This window comes from Equus przewalskii, chromosome 10 (genome assembly GCF_037783145.1).
Source record: "Equus przewalskii isolate Varuska chromosome 10, EquPr2, whole genome shotgun sequence".
NCBI classification, from domain to species: domain Eukaryota; kingdom Metazoa; phylum Chordata; class Mammalia; order Perissodactyla; family Equidae; genus Equus; species Equus przewalskii.
The window spans coordinates 36,210,788-36,232,207 of record NC_091840.1 but is presented as its reverse complement, the minus strand read 5'-3'; the positions used below and the strand labels follow the sequence as shown (position 1 = coordinate 36,232,207).

General features: G+C 38.5%; 1 protein-coding gene across 3 annotated transcripts in view; it reads right to left on the bottom strand.

The window, feature by feature from the left end:
- Nucleotides 1–21,420, bottom strand: part of AATF (apoptosis antagonizing transcription factor) — a 101,572-nt gene that overhangs the window by 33,609 nt on the left and 46,543 nt on the right. Inside the window, exons 9-11 of one of the 3 annotated variants that reach the window (XR_011523132.1) lie at nucleotides 4,166–4,266; nucleotides 3,006–3,073; nucleotides 1,102–1,182 (exon numbers count right to left, since the gene is read on the bottom strand). The exons of 1 other annotated variant lie outside the window; for it this stretch is intronic. Coding sequence is in view for 1 of the 2 variants with exons in the window: in XM_008534576.2 (XP_008532798.2) it covers nucleotides 1,102–1,182; nucleotides 3,006–3,073 (149 nt within the window). In the remaining variant the exon portion in view is untranslated. The remainder of the gene's footprint in view (nucleotides 1–1,101; nucleotides 1,183–3,005; nucleotides 3,074–4,165; nucleotides 4,267–21,420) is intronic. One more of the 3 variants, XM_008534576.2, reaches the window with a different exon arrangement.

Below are 21,420 nucleotides of genomic sequence, written 5' to 3'. Positions count from 1 at the left end.
GGTTAATTAAAGTAGTTGTGAAATCTGCTTCTCTGAAGATATTTAAAAATGAGATAGATCCACATTTGTCTAAAGGGAATTTAATGACAGGCAGGCTCTAATAAGGATGTAGGATTAGCTATCTGCCTAAAACCGTCTGAACGCAATGAGTTTAAGACTTTTTTCAATGTGCACCTGAATTACAAGTTGTTTCTTTGACACTGAGGCATTATGTGAATATTATGTAATATATATATATAGTCACAAGGAATCTAAGTCCAAAAGCATCGCAATGTCACGTCCTACTCTTGTTCCTTCTTTTGTCTGCATACTTACAAGACTCCTTAAAGAGCTCACAGGGTTGAGGGGTTTCCTACAGTCAGAAAATTCTGTTTTCTCATAAAAATTATATTTCTCGGGGCTGGCCCCGTGGCCGAGTGATTAAGTTCGTGCGCTCCGCTGCAGGCGGCCCAGTGTTTCGTCGGTTCGAATCCTGGGCGCGGACATGGCACTGCTCATCAGACCACGCTGAGGCAGCGTCCCACATGCCACAACTAGAGGAACCCACAACGAAAAATACACAACTATGTACCGGGGGGCTTTGGGGAGAAAAAGGAAAAAATAAAATCTTTAAAAAAAAAAAAAAAAAAAATTATATTTCTCATCTCATTTAAGCACATTGTTAACCTTCTCTGGAATCCCTCATTTATATCCTTTTAGCATACTGTGTGTACACGTATGGCATTGTGAAAATGGGCCAATATAATCCTATTCTAAATAAGACTCCAAAATAAAATTTTTATATTGTTCTACAGAAATCACTTTTTAAAACTAAGACAATTGGAACTATCGTGTCTTATTTTCCTATTATTTCTCTTTCAGGAAAATGCAAATATTATTTAACCCATCCATTCACAACAGGAGGACAAAAAGAAAAGGAAACTCTATCTCCATTTTAGGGTAAGAAAAACTGAGTCTCAAAAAAGCCTCAAATATTGTTTTAGTTATTTTTCTGATCCTTAAAAACAGACATTAGAAGAAACAGAAAAGTGACATAATAGCCAAACGGCAAGAGAAGGGATACAACATACCATGTTAACATTTTTTCTAAAAATAACTCACCGAAGTTTCCTTCCTTTGCTGGCTTTCCTATCTACTTTCTTGTGGATTTTGCTTCGTAACTTCTGGATTGCAAGCCACTGCCTGGGAAATTCACAAACATGTTATGCATCATCACTAAGAGAAATAGTTATACGTATTGACAAATTGGAATTTTTCTCACTAACAACCCTGCAGAAAGAAATCGTCAACCTCTATCAAGTTCCTCAAAATAGTCTGGGGCCAAAGCGACTAATCAATTGAAGAGGATTTGTGCAATGGCAAAAAAACAAACTGCAGCTGGGAAATTCTACAGCAAATTTGGTTAACAATGCTCCTTAGATTTGGGGCTGCTGTGACAAGCACTAAATCTACCAGCCTGCAGGAGAACCCATCAAACTGCAGAGAGCTGATTCGGTTTGCTCTTCATGTTTGAGCTGTGCAGCGTGTTCTCTTACTAACATTGCCACTGCTGTTTGGTTGGAACATGTGAACCCTTTAAATCTAATTTTCCCTTTGTTAATACCCAACTGCTTTTTCTTGGGCTTTCCAATTTTTGCTAAGTTTTAATGACTATCCTTTACTAATACTACTTTTACGGTCATTTTATTTATTTAATTTTCATTTCACCTATAATATTTCAGAATATGTTGCTAAAAGGTAAGGGCTCTTCCCCCCCAACATAATCTCAACACCACCGTCACACCCAAAAAAAGTTGACAATAATTCTGTACTATCGAAAATTCAGTCAGTTTTCAAACTCCCCAGATTGTCTCAATTTTACAGTTGGTTTGTTTGAATCAGGATCCAAACAAGATTCATATATTCTGCAGTCATTTTAGATTAAAAGGAATTAATTTTTCAAATAAAGGATACTGAGCTCAGAAAATCTTCATAAATTGCTCATATGAACAAATGTGAAAGAAAGAAGGAGAAACAGCAGCAGCTAGTCATCTTACCTGATTTATACAACGAAAACTCAACATCAGAAAAGAAAAATCTAGGGAAATCCAATTACTGTAATCTTAATATAATCTTAATTACCATAATCTATTTTATTGTAAAGTCAGATAAATGTACAATATAATCACCACTTAAATGCAATTTGCTCTATCACATTAAATTTATAGTTAACAGCTCTCTATAGCATTCCAGAGATATACAAAATATCAACAACATCCTATCCTAAAATTCAAACATCGTTTTACTCAAATAAAATTATTTCATCAATACAAATTTTTCATTGCGTTCTCAAAACGCTCTCTGCCCAGATTCCATTCTAGCACGTGCAGCTTTTGTTTCCTTTCATGCTTTTGCAAATTATGGCTCTTGGCTATTTAAATGTACACTATTCATTAGGTAGCACTCTAAATGCCCTTTTTATTTTCCAACCACAGGATGACGCATACACACAAGAGCCTTCCTTCACTACTTTACATTCTACCCTGACATCTGGGTAATGCTGCCATGTTCCATTTCTAATTGTGCTGAAGCTTTTACCGAAGGGGTGGAGGTCTAAATTAGGGCAGACTCTAACAAAGCAGATTCAACTACGAGCAGGGAACCTGTTGTGCACAGTGCCACGTTCTGACAGCTGAGAGCACACATTTGGGTGGGTGCTTTTTATCCTCTGGTCAGAGATGGATACAAATACAATCACAATCCAAACCAGAGAGCAAAGAGCATAAGAAGGACTTTGTAAAACAAACACCGATAGGTGTTTTATAATCTCTTATTCAAACTGCACTTAAGGCTTATAAGGTAAACAAATAGGATTTCCATCATGTTGTCTTTCTAACTTTTATTATCTTGCTTAACTTTTATAATAATAGAGCCAATCTCTGCCTTGGAGACAGAATGAAGGGGACTCAAAGGGAGAAACTATTACATAGGCTGCTTGCATGAACAGAAAGCCATATCTAAATTACCTTCCCATGGCCACCTGATCATTGGGATCCAAGGAGCTGGTCTTCCGTTCTATGAGTTCTCGAAGGAGCTAGAGGCAAAAGGAAATCCATTGATTTATTTATCATCTCCCAGCACCACCTGACTTTAAAAGGGCACAGTAGGAATTCTGAATGGCATAGTGACAGCTCTAAAACTACAATCAATAAGGGACAAGTCAGTGGCAAGAGCATGACTGAATTCCCGTTAACCCTTTCATATTTATGTATCTTTAAAAAGGGGGCTATGGCAACAGCTGAGAACAGAAGTCCATTTGGAAGACTTATTGTGCTGCAGTTCATTTCAAATGGGTCAATGAGTGTGCAACATTCCCTTCACTGTTTTTATGATTAGTTTTGTCCACCTCATCGATATCAATGGAGAATCTTTAAAAGGTCAGGGGGAAAGGGCTACGTGGCAAAAAGGAAAATGCATCAGCTTCTCACCAATAGGATAATGGTACATGGTTAACTTCTGACCTATAACCTCTAGCAGTCAGGAAGGTCTTCCCCAGGCAAAAGCCTTTATTATATATAATTAAAAGTGCGGACTTCATCCTCTTGCTTTCCATGGCTGGTACTCTACCCTGCTTACTATTAAGTGATTTAACCATATATGACACCAACACATTCACAGTGACAACTATTCTGAGAGGGAACCTAAAAGAAGTCATATGCGTGTACTGCAAATACAACACAGAGAACCAGTTTCTCATCCTATACAATTAACTCCATGGGAACTCTAAATTACTCTCCCACTCTCCTCTTAACCCTGGGTAGTCCACTGCATGCAATCAGAGTCTAAATCTCTATCATTCACACAGACGTAAGAATTTGCATTGGATCTTCAAGTCCTAGGTGAAGAGACGCAATGGATTTAAAAGTTAAACATTAAAGGAGGAGAATTTTAAATTACAACACTAAAACTAGGTATCATCTCTCCTGTGCAAGCGCTCTATGCAGGGAAATAGCAGCAGATTAAAATTCCAAAAATCTTCTGAGAGAAATCTAAGAGAAGACACTAAAATAAACTAGTTCCTGCTAATCTTCTGTCAATAATACAGGTTTGACTTTAAAAGTTGTTTCTTCACAAAAATAAGTAATTCTTTTGTAGGAAAGGCATGGTAGCAATATAATTATCTCACCAAGGTAAACAGCTGAAGTCTGTGAGAGGATAGAAAAGGAGGAATGAATTCCTATGAAAGCAGTTCACTCTCTCATTTCCATTTGTTTATGTAAGAAGGCTCTAGAAGAAGTAAAACAAATTTATAAAAATATTCATTTCCATATAAGATGAATCTTTATTGCAAAAGGGAAAAGGGTATCTCAATCGCAATTAAAAAACCTCCTGTGATGTTTTTTCATTTGCTTATTTGGGACATTACTACAGCAATTACATTTAAAAATGTGGGGACCAGAGGCCACTGGTTTATTATCACTAGAAAACAGCAAGCTATTTCTCTACCCTGTTTATCTGATTGATTCCCAACATCTTTCTGGCAGCCAATCTATCAGTTTATCTCTCCTACTTCATCACAGTCACTTCTGGCAGCTAAATACAAGATCCAAATCCAGTGTTACACAGACATACGACACAGTAAACCTGTGTAACACTGCCACTCTGTAAACAGCTGCCCTTAAGGCTAAGCAAAAATGGGCTCTGGTTCCTAGTCAATATTCTGTCAAAAGAAAGGTTGGGAGGTAGAAGAGAGAGAGGTTAATAAGAAACGAATAAAAAATAAAGAAAAAGAAGAAGAAGAAAACGAAGAGAAAGAAAATAATAAAAAGGAAGAAAATAATGGAATGGCTACATCTTATTGTCCTTACCTCGTTCCAGCCACATAAGAGATTTTACAACAACCGCTCCTGTTGTCCTAATCATCTCTGATCCCTGGACTGGGAGCACTGGGAGCAAGTGCTCACGGAAGGCTGCCCCAGCACAAGAGGGGCGATCCTCTGGAACAAAGCCCAAACGCCCTTCCCAAGGGCTGGAACTTGGGGCTGCACAACTGCAGCGGATCTCCCACTTGCAGGGGTCTCTGTGTTCAGACACCAAGTTGGTCCGGCATTCACCTGCAAGTGCTCTGTGTACTCTCTGTGTTCTGGGTTGCATTTCCAGTACCCAAGTGCCTCGCACAGCTATTCTTAGTCATTCATGAGTAGGAAGATGGTTTTATGAGTCTATCTGGCCAAATCTAGTTTATTCAGTCCAATGTTTCAGAAGATTTTGTTGTGTACAAAGGAAGAATGAGAATGTAGCAAGAAAATACAAGTAAAACTAGTCCCATGGCTACTGCTATTTCCCACAGGTATCACTATCACTGGGTTTAAATTTAATTCGGAAAACTGCTTCCAAAAAAGCTGCTGGAAAATGAAGCTTTAGGGATGTTGCTCAAGAACTTAAGGAGCCGGCCAGTGGTTAAGTTCATGCGCTCTGCTGCGGTGGCCCAGGATTTCGCCAGTTCGGATCCTGGGTGTGGACATGGCACCGCTCATCAGGCCACGTTGAGGTGGCATCCCACATGCCACAACTAGAAGGACCCACAACTTAAAATATACAACTATGCACCGGGGGGATTCAGGGAAAAAAAGCAGAAAAAAAAAAAAAAAAGAAGATTGGCAACAGTTCTTAGCTCAGGTGCCAATCTTTAAAAAGAAAAAAAATTAGGTTTCTGTTAGTTATTGGAGTTTTCTATTTCGACAATGATACAATTTTGTAATTTTCCATGTGACTCGGAAAATGGAGAGATGTATGAAATATTTTTGTTCTAGTCAGTTATAATTCCTCCAGAGAAAGAGTTAATTCAGAAAGGCTTGACTGTTTCTCTAGTTCTAGGGGAAAATCATATATAGATGTAGTTAGGTTTTCAGGTCAGCCCACAAAAACCTATTTAACCCATAACAACATAGATGAGGAATAGCACTGACAGTACTATTCAGTATGTAATCAGCATTTATAAATACATTGCCTAGAAAAACGCATGCCAGAATCAGTTAAAAATGGCAGATTGAACACATTAGTTTCTCTCTTCTCCCTTCTCAACCCTCTAAAAGACAGTAGAGGAATAAAATAAATGTATTAACCCACAAGAAAGAAGAGAAAGGGAGAGCTAATGAGAGCAGATTTTCATAAATTTTTCAAAGACAGGAGATGGAGGAGTAAAAGGAAGTTATCACCCAAGTGCCCAGAGGGAACAGAGGGGAGGGTGGAGCTAATTAGGCCCACAGAATCCCTGTGAGGATGGGCTCCTAGAGCGCAGTTACCAGGAAAGGTGGAGAAGGGGGAGGGGGAGGAATCACCGGGCCTTCTCCATTATCCCACAGCCAAGTGACTAACCCCCTGCACCATCTCCTCTCACCGGAAGAGAAGTTTTATTCTCTGGAAAAATTGAGCCACAGAAGCTCCAGACTCAGGGATATGAGGCAGAGGCTGGATGAGGTACAGGGGAAAGACACTATGCCAATCTCTGGGACTTTCTGCCTCCTTCCCCCATCCTGCACAGTAGTCCCTCCTTATCCGTGGGGGACACAGTCCAGGACCCCCAGTGGATGCCTGAAACTGCGCATAGTACCAACTCTATTCACTATGTTTTTTCGTATACATATATACCTATGATAAAGTTTAATTTATAAATTAGGTACAGGAAGAGATTAACAATAACTAATAACTAGAAGAATTATAACAATATACTGTAATAAAAGTTATGTGAATGTGGTCTCTCTCCAAATCTTTTACTGTACTGTACTGTACTCCTTTTCTTGTGATGATGTGAGATGATAAAATGCGTCTGTGAAGAGACGCAGTGAGGCGAAGGACGCAGGCACTGTGACGTAGCCTTAGGTTACCACTGATCTCCTGGTGATACCTCAGGGGGAGGATCACCCGCTTCTGGACCGTTGGTGACTGCGGGTGACTGACCCCATAGAAAGCAAAACGCGGATGGGGGGGGCCTACTGCATACAGAACGCTGGCACCCAGATTTAAAATTCCCAAGGCAGGAGAGCAGACGATTCTTTTCTGGGGAAACTGCATAGTCGATCCTCCCTCCCCCGAAAAAACAAGATTTCCAAGTTCTGACATTTCAGAATATTCCCAACCAAGAGGTTAGCTCACAGCATAGCTATAGTTAAAGGAGCCAAAAAGCTCTGCTCAGGTTTCCAAGCTACTTTTGAATGCCTTACTCTTAAATAGGAAGAGACAGTTAGGGATCACCAGCATCTGAGGAAGGCCTCAGACACAGGCCAAAACAACTAGAAAAAAGAGGACTCAAGACAGCAAGGTGGAGAAAGAAACAAATCTACGATGGACACCCATAGAGAAGTGAAAGCAGACACGCTTCCACACGAACAGGATGTTATGAGAAAAGAGTAAAACAAGAAATTAAACACAAAACACAAAAACACAAATTTCAACAGAAGAACTACAAGATAAATGTACGAAAATCTTTCAGATATGAAACAAAAAGGCAAAAAGATAGCAAATCTTTACTTATTTATGAGAGAAGAAAAAAATTTAGAGGACAATCCAGAATGTCAAACATTTGACTAACAAAGTCTGGGAGAACATTATTAAAGAAATAATGAAAATTTTCCCAAATCGAAGGACAGGAATGAGCCTACAAAGATCTAGTACAATGAATGAAAAAAGACCTTTCCCAAGACAATCATCATGAAATGTAGAACGCCAGAAGTAAAGAGAAGATCCTAAAGGGTTAGAGAAAAACTAGGTCACACATAAAGAGGGTGACCACATATCCTAGTTTACCCCAGAGAGTCCTGGTTTATGCCTGCTGTCCTAGTATTCTTTCAGACTAGCACCTCAAGTGTCCCAGTTTCGACAATAAATTATACAGTCACCCGACATATTAAGGAATGAAAACCTAAATGGGATTAGACATCTCAATAGCAATAGCAGATATCAGAGGAGAGCAGAGCAATGACTTCAAAATTCTGAGGAAAATGATTTTCAACCTCAAATTCCATATACAGCCAAAGTATTAACCAAGTATGAGACTTACATAAAGACATTTTCATACATGCAAGGACTCAACAATTTACTTTCCACACACTCTTTCACAGGAAGATGTGCTTCAGTGAAAAGAGAGCACAGCAAGAAACAGACAGACATGAGATGGCAGAAAACAGGTCTAAATCAGGGAAAAGGCAAAGGCAAGTCCCAAGACTGACAGCAGAGTCCTGGAAAGCACCCGTTCTAGAAAGCAACTGAATCTAGGGAGCTCTAGGAGTGAGGTCTCTTGGGAAAAAGGCAGAGGGAGGAGGAAAATAACAGGTTATTTTATATATTCAAGGCATTTGGTGTATGTGGGGAAAAATTAGCAAAAGATACATAGAAAACTAAAATTTTTTTTAATTGAGGTCACATTGATTTGTAGCCTTATATAAATTTCACATGTACATCATCTTTAAACTTCCCTATAGACTGCATCATGTTCACCACCAAAAGTCTAGTTTTCATCAGTCACCATACAAACGTGCCCCTTTACTCCTTCCCCTCTCGTAACCACCAATCTGTTCTCTGTATCTATTTGTTTGTTTATCTTCCACATATGAGTGAAATCATATGGTAATTGTCTTTCTCTGTCTGATTTATTTTGCTTAGCATAATACCCTCAAGGTCCATCCATGTTGTCACAAATGGCATATTTCATCTTTTTATGGCTGAGTAGTATTCCATTGTATGTATGTATGTATGTATGTGTATACATATATATATATACACACACCACATTTTCTTTATCCATTCGTTGATGGGCATTTAGGTTGCTTCCAAGTCTTGGCTATTGTGAATAACGTTGTGATGAACACAGGGGTGCATATATCTTTTTGAATTAGCATTTTCATGTTCTTTGGATAAATGTCCAGAAGTAAATAGCTGGATCATATGGTATGTCTATTTTTAATTTTTTGAGCAATCTCCATACTGTTTTCCACAGTGGTCGCACCAGTTTGCATTCCAACCAGCAGTGCATGAGGGTTCCCTTTTCTCCACATCCTTTCCAACACTTACTTCCTGTCTTTTTAATAACAGCCATTTTGACAGAGGTAAGGTGATATCTCATTGTAGTTTTGATTTGCTTTTCCCTAATAATTAGTGATACTGAACATATTTTTATGTGCTTGTGGACCACCTGTAAATCTTCTTTGGAAAAATGTCTGTTCATATCCTGTGCCAATTTTTTTTATCAGGTTGTTCATTTTTTTTGTTGCTGAGTTGTATGAGTTCTTTATATATTATGACTATTAAACCCCTTATTGGATATATGATTTGCAAATATTTTCTCCCAGTTGGTGGGCTGTCATTTTGCAAATCTTTTAAAAACAGGCATTAACTCGAGGGAAAAACAAATTTGTAAGGAAATGTAAGCTAAGCACATTACTTGTGAACAATATTTATTTAGTCATAATATTGTAAACACTGACTTGTTTCCACAAAACTGTGACAGAAAGTACACCAGGAGAACAAAGAACTGAAATGTGGGGGGAGGGGGTATAGAAGCATCAAGGCCTTGTTCCCATAAAGGGAAGTCAAGAGATGATTTCATAAATGACTGAAATTGACAAATCAAGATTAGTATAAACATATAAACATACAAATATGCAAGCACTTATAAACTTCTCCGCACCATAGTATTTTAAGGTCTCTTAGGTAATGGAGAACCCAAAAAAAATGTCAGTATTTGTTTAGCAATGTCCAAAGGACAGAGTATAGATGTTTCTGAAAAATCTTGCCAGTGTGCAAATTCACACTGAGAAATTTTACAAGCCCTACAGGGGAAAAAAGAGCAGGAGAATCAAGGATATATTGATTAAAGCCCTTATGAATATTTTTCTGTTCCCTAAAATAAAACATAGCAACACACTAGAAATAATACCAATGACATTTATTTTGATTTGTTGCATATAATGCCAAGTAAATGTTAACAGCTATACTGAGATAGTGTAATTCACTTACCATACAATTCACCCATTGAAAATGTATATAATTCAGTGTATTTTAGTTAATTCATAGAGTTGCAAAATCATCACCACATTTAACTTTAGAACATTTTCATCCCACCTAAAAGAAATCCCATATCTATCAGCTGTCATCCCCAGTATACTACAGCCACATCCCCCATAGCCCTAAGCAACCACTGATCTTTCTGTCTTTCTGATATGCCCATTCTGCACATTTCATATAAATGGGGTCATACAATACATGGTCTTTTATGACTGGCTTCTTCCACTTAACATAGTTTCAAGATTTATCTGTGTTATAGCATGTGCCATTACTTCATTCCTTTTTATGGCTGAATAATATTCCATTTTACAGAAATACTACATTTTGTTTATCCATTCATCTGTTCAGGGACATCTGAGTTGTTTGTACTTTGTGGATTTTATGAATAATGCTGCTATGGGCATTCATTGCAAGTTTGTGTGGACACCTGCTTTCATCTCTCTTGGCTGTATACCTAGGGGTAGAATTGTTAGGTCATGTAGTAACTCTACATTTAACAGTGTGAGGAACTGCCAGGCTGTTTTCCAAAAGTAGCTGCACCACTTTACATTTCCACCAGCAGTGTTTGAGAGGTCCAATTTTTCTCCATCCTTGCCAGCACTTGCTATTGTTTGACTTTTTGACTCTAGCCATCTTAGTGGGTATAAAGTATTATCTCATTGTGGTTTTGATTTGCATTTCCCTGATAACTCATAAGGTTGAGCATCTTCCTGTGTTTACTGGCCATCTGTATGTCTTCTTTGGAGAAATGTCTATTCAGATACTTTGCCCATTCTTTAAGTAGGTTGTCTTTTTACTATTGAGTTGTAAGAGTTCTTTATATATTCTAGATACCAGTCCCTTATCAACTCCCATTCTGTGGGCTGTCTTTTCACTTTCTTGATGGTATCATTTACAGTAGGAAAGTTTTTAATTTTGATGTAGTCCATTTTTTTCTTTTGTCATTTGTGCTTTTGGCATTATATCTAAGAAACCATTGCCTAACCCACAGTCATGAAGATTTAGTCCTATGTTTTCATCTAAGAGTTTTATAGTTTTAGCTCTTATCTTTAGATCCATGATCCATTTTGAGTTAACTCTGGTGTATGGTGTGAGGTAGGGGTCCAACTTCATTCTTTTGCATGTAGACATCTAATTGTACCATTTGCAGAAAGACTATTCTTTTCACCACAGAATTATTTTGGCACCCTTGTCAAAAAGCCAGGTAATTTTTAAAGCATTTGGTTTTATGGTCATGTATTCCTTGCCTTTCTGAATTTGTGACACACAGTTATTGATTCCTACTCAGGCTTCCATGATTCATAGCCACAAATGCTTGAGATGGAAAAAAGCTTGGGGCAACTCTCCATTTAACTTACTTAGCCTAGCTGAGTCAGGATTTTTCAAACTCCCTCCCCAGTACATAGAGAGCAGGTGAAACAAGTGCAGTCAACTCCTCTTACAGGTGTTTCCATCCCTCTCTCACTGAGAGATACAAAAGCAGACACACAAGGCTTAGGTTTACTCTTCTTTCACCTTCCTCTCTAGCTCCCACAAGAATTCTTAGTGAAAATATATCTATTTCTGCTCTACTTCCTGCTTTAACACCTTTTTTTGTTCTCAGCTTTTCAGTCTTTTAAATGATCCCCCAAAGGAGTCACCTGCAATTTTTATATACTATATTTAAAGTATACAAAAAATAAATCCACATATAATTTCAAATAGTTGGGAAGGAATTACTGTACATGCCTATAGTATAAAATTGCCATAAAATGACCCACTCCCCATAGGTAACTATTTTTTCTCTGTTTCTTTCCCACCTTGCCCACTCACTCCTCAACCAACTCTATACCACCTAATATTTCTGCCTCCATTATTCTACTGAAATAACTCATGCCAAGGTCTCAAGACCTCCATGTCTACTGGACATCTGTCATGACTCATCCTACTGGGTATCTTGAAGCAGTAAGTGACACTGGACATTCTCACCTTCCTAAAACACTCTTTTCTCAGCATCTTTGAGGCACTCTCCTGGTTTTACTCCATATTCAGCCAGCTCCTCTACCCAAACATTAATTGCTAACATTCCTCAAGACTCAGTGCCAAGCTTTCTTTTCTTCTCACTCCATAAGCTTTCCCCAAGAGTTTCAACCTATTTTCATGGTTTCCACAACCTAAGAGCTACCCCTGGAGTTCCTTTTTCCTTACACTCAATATCTAATCTATCTCCAGGTCATATATATGTGATCTACCAATCCATGAATCTGTCCATTTTTCTTTATCTCCACTGCCTATACCCTAGTATAGGCTATTATCATCTTCATTCAGTCCATAAACATTGAGTACACTGGGAAAACAATGAAGAAAAACAGACACAGTCTCACTGGACTTAGTATAATGATTTCCTTACATTTCTTCTTCCCCTCCTCCATTTTGCTTTCCTCATTATAGTCAGAGTAACATTTTCAAAAAGCAAATATGCCAGAGGATAAAATTCTAATTGCAGCCTAATTGCCCAACACAGTCTGGCCCCTTATCTACCTCTCCAGCCTAACCTTCTACCTCCATGCTCCAGTCCCACCAGCGTTCTTTCTGTACCTGAAACGCTCCCAGGCTCACTCCTGCCACAGAGCCCTTTTTTTGTACATGCACTGCCTGGAACATGCTTCCCTAACCATTTACCTGCTAACATCCCCTCTCCTTCTCTACTCATTTGTTAAATCTCAGCTTAATCATCTCTTACTGGGAAACCTTACTTAACTGCACCCTTCCACACACATACACACTATGTTTTTGTTGTACTTAATTTACATTTTATTAGTGGATTACTTGATTAATCTCTATTTCCTCCACTAGCCAACTGCATGCTTCATAGAGAGCAGAGAGTATATCTGACTGTCCTCACCATTTTACCCCTTGCACTGGCCCACTGAAGGAGCTCAATAAATATGTTCATAGAGGGGAAAAAATTGTTTCTGGGAGTGAATACCAAATTTTTGTTTACTTTATCATACACGTACTCCTTTTCATTGTTTTTAAACAAAAGGAATCATACTATATAATACCCTGACTCTAATCTAGACTACCACTATCTACCTAAGCAATTGAGGAACCTCCTTGTTTTTGTCATTACCATCATTAGCAATTCCTCTTCCCCAAACAATATTCTTCTTCTCACACGTCTTACATACTACATACGGCCTAGAGAACCAAGTGGTTTGTTTTAAGTGGGTGAGAATTACCTCCCTTTTTTTTTAACCATCCCAAGAGTACCTGAATTAAAAAACAAGAATGAAAAATTATTTAATCCAAATGAATGAAAAGATCTTAAAATACTTCTCATTCTTTTACTGTTAAAATGATGTAGATATATCCTCCCTCTGGGGTCTCATTTCCCAAAGGAAAAAAGTTGGTTCTTCTCAGAAAAAGAGAGGGAACAGATCTTTGGTGCTTCTTCTTTTTTAAATTTTTAAAAATTTTTCCTTCTTCTCCCCAAAGTCCCCCAGTATACAGTTGTATATTTTTAGTTGTGGGTCCTTCTAGTTGTGGCATGTGGGACACCGCCTCAGCATGGCCCGATGAGCAGTGCTAGGTCCGGGCCCAGGATTCGAACCAGTGAAACCCTGGGCTGCCGAAGCAGAGCACAGGAACTTAACCACTCGGCCACGGGGCCAAGCCCCCAATTTTGTGCTGCTTCTAACCCTCGCATACCCTGACACCCTCTGTAGTATCTTTGAGTTGGTCCTTTTACTGCAAGAAAGGTGTCTTGATATCTTTGTAATAAAGAGCTGAATTAATTTCAACATAGTGTTTTCTATTTAAATATCTTTTATCTATGAAATAGGTTTGTCAAATCCCAGCTACAGGTTTCCATCTCCCATTTTCTAAGATCTAATGCTTCCAGATATGAACTTCAATTACATGAATGTGTGTGCTGCATGGTTCAGTATAACTGCAAATATCTGCAGAATCAGTATGCCTTTGGAGTCTGACATCTCTGAGTTTTGAATTCCAGCAATGACCCTTAGTAGCTGTGTAATTTGGGACAAGTTATTTGACCTCTCTAAGTAAGTTTCTTCATCTATAAAGTGGTAATAATTGTACCTCATAAAGTTGATCTGAGATTTTAAAGGATGGTAAAAGTAAAGCACTTAGCAAAATGTAAGTATGTGATAAATAGAAATATTGTCAACATCAGATAATAATACTCATAGATAATCCCAACCCTATTTGGGACAAAAAATTCAACACCTTCCGTAGCTAAATCACCACAGCTGCTATCAACAAACAAGTGCAATAATTAATTTTCCTTTCTACAGATTTTCAACCAATACCTACCTTATTGGTAGATAACCAACAATATATGAAACGAAGGAAAAGCACAATGGAAGGAAGAAAATGTAAAAAGCATAGAAAATTCACAAAAATGGTAAGTCAATACTTGCAAAGTATGCTATTTTCAGGACTTTTCTAAACTAGATTATGATAAATCGGAGCAAAAGTGATCCTTTCCTTTATCATTTACTCTATTTGAACAGCTAACTGCTATTCCCATCCCATGACCTGCAACCACCCCCACGGTCCTCTGATCACACAGCCCTCTCCCTGGAAGCCCTCTCCCTGAATCTCACCCTATCTAAATTCCCATCTCTCCTTCTTTGAAAACCTAGGTCGAAGGTCAGCTCCACCTCCCTGCAGCCTTCCCTAATTCCCCAAAGTGTTATTAATTTCTCCCTCTTCTGAATTCGTTAACACCCCCTCACCAAGCATTCTGGTTGTTTATGCTTATGTCATCTCCTTTGCTGGGCTGTAAGTTTCTTGAGGGCAGGGCACAGTCTGACTCAAATTCTCACCCCCACAGGACTCTGCACGTGCCTTGCACACAGTGATTACTCAATAATATTTCTGAAGTGAAAGAGTTAAGTAGCAAGCAGTCTTCTAGATCTTGTGATCAAAGATGAAAAGCATCCAACGTCGGCACTGGCAAGTACAATATTGACATGAATAATAATATAGGGAAGAACAGAGGGAAATCAGGATGTGCGAATAAAATCCAAGCGCAGCTTAACACTCAAGTTACAAATAACCCTTTGGTTACTAAAATAAGAAAATGTATAGCTAGAGGCTACCACTGACAAAGTCAGCCTAACTCTGCCTCACTGCCCCTGGTCTTTAAGGATTTGATTGGTTTTTCCACTTTCTGATTCAGTGTTGCATCTTGCCTCCACACCAGAGCTACAGCTAAGGCCTGTGATTTGGAAGGGATGATAAATTCATTCACTGAATAAAGTAACACTGTTTTCTCAGCACAAGTTCTAAAATATTTCAAAGGCCCTAATATTTCACTAGGCTTGGCCATTTGAGTTAAAATTTATTAGTCAAAACAGAAAACTTTCTCACCAGACCCCATATATTCCATCAGGTATGATATATGGTGTCTCCCAATGTCTAATTATTAACTAGAAGTGTAAGTAAATCTATCAGTATTAGGCCTTGATGTGTGAAGACAGAGTAAGAATTAGGCAATTCGAATGCTAAAGAACTTCTTTTTGCCACATTGCTTTTCCTTTTTCTTTCAAATAAAAAGAATTTTACAAGGACTAAGTGACTGCATTAAGACAGTCTTCCTAATCCATACCAAAAGTAACAATGTACAGATAGTGCTATTGTTTAGAATTTCCAATAGTCCCCATTTCTAGTATTTTGCCCCTTGGTCACCAGACAGATGTCCTGGTCTGTATCTTTTTTTTTTCTATCTATAATAAAGGTTAGGGAGAGGGATTATATATCCTTTGGCACACCAACTCAATCTGACTATTTCTGGGCATTCTTTGGTAATGTTTCTTCTAACGGCACTTGGGGATTGATGTAACCTGGAATTCAGTATCTTTAGGATTTTAGGGAGGCGACAGTGTATATACCATAAATGCCCCAGAGGATTCAGGGGCAGCACCCCAAAGTCAAATACATCGATATTTCTGCAATAAAATGCATGAATACTCACACTAAGTGGGATAAATAAAGCCTTATTATAGGTTTATACAGCTTCATGACCATTCAGATCAGATGTTGCCACCACAGTGGTTTCCCAAACTTGCCAAAACAAGCAAATAAAAAACTATGAGTTTTCAGAACTTTTTTAATTTCAGAATTGCACATAAGGGATTATGTACTTGTACTTCCTTGGCAAAACCCCAAACTGTGTCAAATCTCAGTACCTGCATCCGTGCGGTTGAACTGACTAGGTAAAAAGACAAGAGAGAGCGAACTGGTCTCACTCACTTTAAACTCATTACCACTAACCTCATGTGGGTCTTTAGTCTACCTGACAATCCACCACAGCTTCCTCTTCCACTCACTCTGGCACTCTCTTAGCTGATTCTGCCACGCCTTCTCTTTTCTCAAACCTCCAGCCCATGCCACATCTTCTCACTCTCAGCTTCTGTTTTTTTTAAACATTGGCACCTGAGCTAACAACTGTTGCCAATCTTCTTCTCCCTCCACCCCGCCCCCGCCCGGCTTTTTCTCCCAAAATCCCCCCAGTACAGAGTTGCATATTTTAGTTGTGGGTCCTTGTAGTTGTGTCATGTGGGACACCGCCTCAGCATGGCCTGATAAGCAGTGCCATGTCCACGCCCAGGATCCGAACCGGTGAAACCCCGGGCTGCTGAAGCGGAGCTCGAGAACTTAGCCAGCCCCCTCACTCTCAGCTTAATTCATAAAATAAAATAAAATAATAGCACTCACATGAGAACTTCCACATGCTCCCACCCATATCTACTTGAAACCGTACCCATACACTCTGCCTCCCCTCCCATATCTACGGAGGAACTGTCCATCAGATCAACCCCTCTCTACTTGTGTACTCACCAGCAATTCTCTCCTCTTCCCTGAAACATTCATTTTCCCCTGTCTCCTGGATCATTTCGTTCTCTCTGGGAACCACTCCATCACTCTACTAAAACAGTTTTTGTCAAGGTCACCAATGACTTCCATGTTGCTAAAACAAATGGTCAACTCTCAGTCCTTATCTTACTTGATCTATCTGCAACATTTAACATAGTAAGTCACTCTCTTCTTTAAAAAAAAACCTTTATTTGGATATAACTCACATACCATACAATTCACCAATTTCAATTGTACTATTGAATGGTTTTGTATATTCACAGAATTGTGCAATCATCACCACAATCAATTTTAGAATATTTTCATCACCCCCAAAAGAAACCCATTACTCATCAGCTGTTACTCCCCATTTCACCCCCAACATCCCAAGCCCGAGGCAACCACTAATCCACTTTCTGTCTCCATAAATGTGTCTATTATGGACATTTCATATAAATGGAATCACATAGTATGTGGTCTTTTGTGATTGGCTTCTTTCCCTTAGCATAACGTTTTCAAGGTTTATCCATGTTGTAGCAAGTTACCAGTACTTCATTCCTCTTTCTGGCAGAACAATATTCCACTGTATAGATACACCACATTTTGTTTATCCACTTATCAGTTGAGGGACATTTGGGTTGTTTCCTTTGTGGCTATTACAAATAATGCTATGAATATTCATGTACAAGTTTCTATGTGGACATATGCTTTCCTTTCTCTTGGCTATACATCTAAGAGTAGAATTGCCAGGTCATATGGTAACTCTATGTTTAATGTTTTGAGAAACTGCCAAACTGATTTCCACAGAGCCTACACCAATTTATATTCCACCAGCAATGCAGGAGGGTTCTGAATTCTCCATATCCTCTCCAACACTCACGACCTTTTTGATTATAACCATCCTAGTGGTGTAAAGTGGTATCTCATTGTGATGTAGATTTGCATTTCCCTAAAGGCTAAGGATGTTGAACATCTTTTCCTGTGCTTACTGGTCACTTAAATGTATCCTTTGGAGAAATGTTTATTCAGCTCCTTTGCCATTTTTTTTATTGGGTTATTTGTCTTTTATTATTGAGTTGTATGGAGTTGTCTTTATATACTCTAGATACCAGCCCCTTATCAGATATATGATTTGCAAATATTTTCTCCCGTTTCGTGGGTCTTTTCACTTTGCTGATGGTGCCTTTTGCAGCATAAAAGTTTTTGATTTCAGGGCCGGCTCCGTGGCTGAGTGGTCAAGTTTGCGCGCTCTGCTTCAGCGGCCCAGGGTTTTGCTGGTTCCGATTCTCGGTGCAGACATGGCACCGCTCATCGGGCCATGCTGAGGTGGCATCCCACATGCCACAACTAGAAGGACCCACAACTAAAAATATACAACTATGTACCAGGGTACTTTGGGGAGAAAAATGAAACATAAAATCTTTAAAAAAAAAAGTTTTTGATTTCAATAAAGTCCAGTTTATCTGTTTTTTCTTTTGTCACTTGTACTTTGTCATATCTAAGAAACTACTTCCTAAACAAAGCTCATGAAGATTTACTCCTATGTTTTCTTCTAAAAGTTTCATAGTTTTAGCTCTTATATTTAGGTATATGATCTATTTTGACTTAATTTTTTTTTTGACATCAGGCTTCTGGGAGGCCAGGACGTAACGGGGATGTATTGCAAAGTTGGACATTCTTAATTCATGTCATCTGGAGACGATCCATGCAGCTTGATGTTGAATTCCTTGGCAAAGGCTAAACGTGAAATTTAGAGAATCCCTTTACATTAAATTGCCTCTTCACATTACACATTTAGAGGGAAAAAGAAATCCCAGAGAGGGAACTTTTACCATGTAACTATCCAATTATCCAGCAGAAGAGACAGAGATGCCCCATTTTTTTGAATGTGGCAATACCCATTGTGTCCTAGTCAAGCCCATTAGGAACAACCTGACGGAGAACGTCTGGAAGAGGGGAATTAGATCAAAGAGCTCTTCCATCCTGGATGCCTTTATAAATGTTAGAGAATTAAAATCTTACAAAGAATGGAATTCAACTAACTGGTCCCTCTTACTGTTTTACTGACTGAACGGATTCCTAAGCCCTAGGACAGAGGCAACTCACTTAACCTGGCTGGAAGGAGAATTCTTTTATATGATTATTTGACTCTGGTAAAATCCTTCATAATTTCTTTTTTCTGTTTTCCTTTTTCTCCCAAAGCCCCCCGGTACATAGTTGTGTATTTTTTTTTTTATTAAGATTATGATAGTTTACAACCTTGTGAAATTTCAGTTGTACATTATTGTTAGCCATGTTGTAGGTACACCACTTCACCTTTTGTGCCCTCCCCCCACCCCCCCACCCCCCTTTCCCCTGGTAACCACTGATCAGTTCTCTTTGTCTATATGTTAACTTCCACCTATGAGTGGAGTCATATAGAGTTCGTCTTTCTCTGTCTGGCTTATTTCACTTAACATAATACCCTCAAGGTCCATCCATGTTGTTGTGAATGGGATGATTTTGTCGTTTTTTATGGCTGAGTAGTATTCCATTGTGTATATATACCATATCTTGTTTATCCAATCATCAGTTGCTGGGCACTTAGGTTGGTTCCACATCTTGGCTATTGTAAATAATGCTGTGATGAACATAGGGGTGCATGGGACTCTTGGAATTGCTGATTTCAGGTTCGTAGGATGGATACCCAGTAGTGGGATGGCTGGGTCATAAGGTATTTCTATTTTTAACTTTTTGAGAAATCTCCATACTGTTTTCCATAGTGGCTGCGCCAGTTTGCATTCCCACCAACAGTGTATGAGGGTTCCTTTTTCTCCACAACCTCTCCAACATTTGTCACTCTTGGTTTTGGATATTTTTGCCATTCTAACAGGTGTAACGTGATATCTTAGTGTAGTTTTGATTTGCATTTCCCTGATGATTAGTGATGATAAGCATCTTTTCATATATCTATTGGCCATCCTTATATCTTCTCTGGAGAAATGTCTGTTCATGTCCCCTGCCCATTTTTTGAACGGGTTGTTTGATTTTTTGTTGTTGAGCTGTGTGAGTTCTTTATATATTATGGAGATTAACCCTTTGTCAGATAAATAACTTGTAAATATTTTTCCCCAATCAGTGGGCTGTTTTTTTCTTTCAATCCTGTTTTCCCTTGCCTTGAAGAAGCTCTTTAGTCTGATGAAGTCCCACTTGTTTATTTTTTCTATTGTTTCCCTCGTCTGAGGAATTATGGTGTCCAAAAAGATTCTTTTGAAACTGATATCAAAGAGTGTACTGCCTATATTCTCTTCTAGAAGACTTATTGTTTCAGGCCTAATCTTTAGGTCTTTGATCCATTTTGAGTTTATTTTTGTGAACAGTGAAAAAGAATGGTCAATTTTCAATCTTTTACATCTGGCTGTCCAGTTTCCCCAGCATCATTTGTTGAAGAGACTTTCTTTTCTCCATTGTAGGCCCTCAGCTCCTTTGTCGAAGATTAGCTGTTCATAGTTTGACTTAATTTTTGTATAGGTATGAGGGAGGGCTCTAACTTCACTGTTTTGCATGTGGCTATCCAGTTGTCCTAGCACTATTTGTTGAAAAGACTGTTCTCTCCCCATTGAATTGTCTTGGCACCTCTGTTGAAAAGCAATTGACCACACATGTAAGGGTTTATTTCTGGACTCTCAATTGTAATCCATTGATCTATATGCCTGACCTTATACCAGTAGTACAATATCTTGATTATTACAGTTTTGCACTAAGTTTTGAAATTAGGAAGTATGAGTCCTCCTACTTTGTTCTTTTTCAAGATTGTCTTGGCTATTCTGGGTCCCTTGCATTTCCATATGAATTTTAGGATCAGCTTGTTAATTTCTTCAAAAAAGCCACCAGGATTTTGATAGATATTGTGTTGAATTTGTAGATCAATTTGGGGAGTACTCTCATCTTAACAAATATTAAGTCTTCTAATCTACAAACATGGGATTACTTTCCATTTTTTTAGATCTTTTAAAATTTCTTTCAGCAATGTTTATAGTTTTCAGCATACAAGTCTCTCACTTCCTTGTTTAAATTTGTTCTCAGGTATTTTATTCTTTTGGATGCTACTATAAACGGAATAGTTTTCTTAATTTCCTTCTCAGATTGCTCACTGCTGATATATAGAAACATACTGATTTTTGTATATTCTTCTTGCATCCTGCAAGTCTGCTGAATGAATTTATTAGATCTAGTAGAGTTTTGGTGGCTTCTTTGTGATTTTCTATATATAGGATCATGCCAGTTGCAAATAAGAGAGTTTTACTTCTTCCTTCCCAATTTGGATGCCTTTTATTCTCTTTATCTTGTCTAACTGCCCCGGCTAGACTCTCCAGTACAATGTTGAATATCTGTGGCAAGAGCGGACATCCTTGCCTTGTTCCTAATCTTAGGGAAAAGAATTCAGTCTCTCACCATTGAGTAGGATATTACTTGTGGGTTTTCATAGATGTTCTTTATCAGGTAACGAAGTTCTCTTCTATCCAGAGTTTGTTG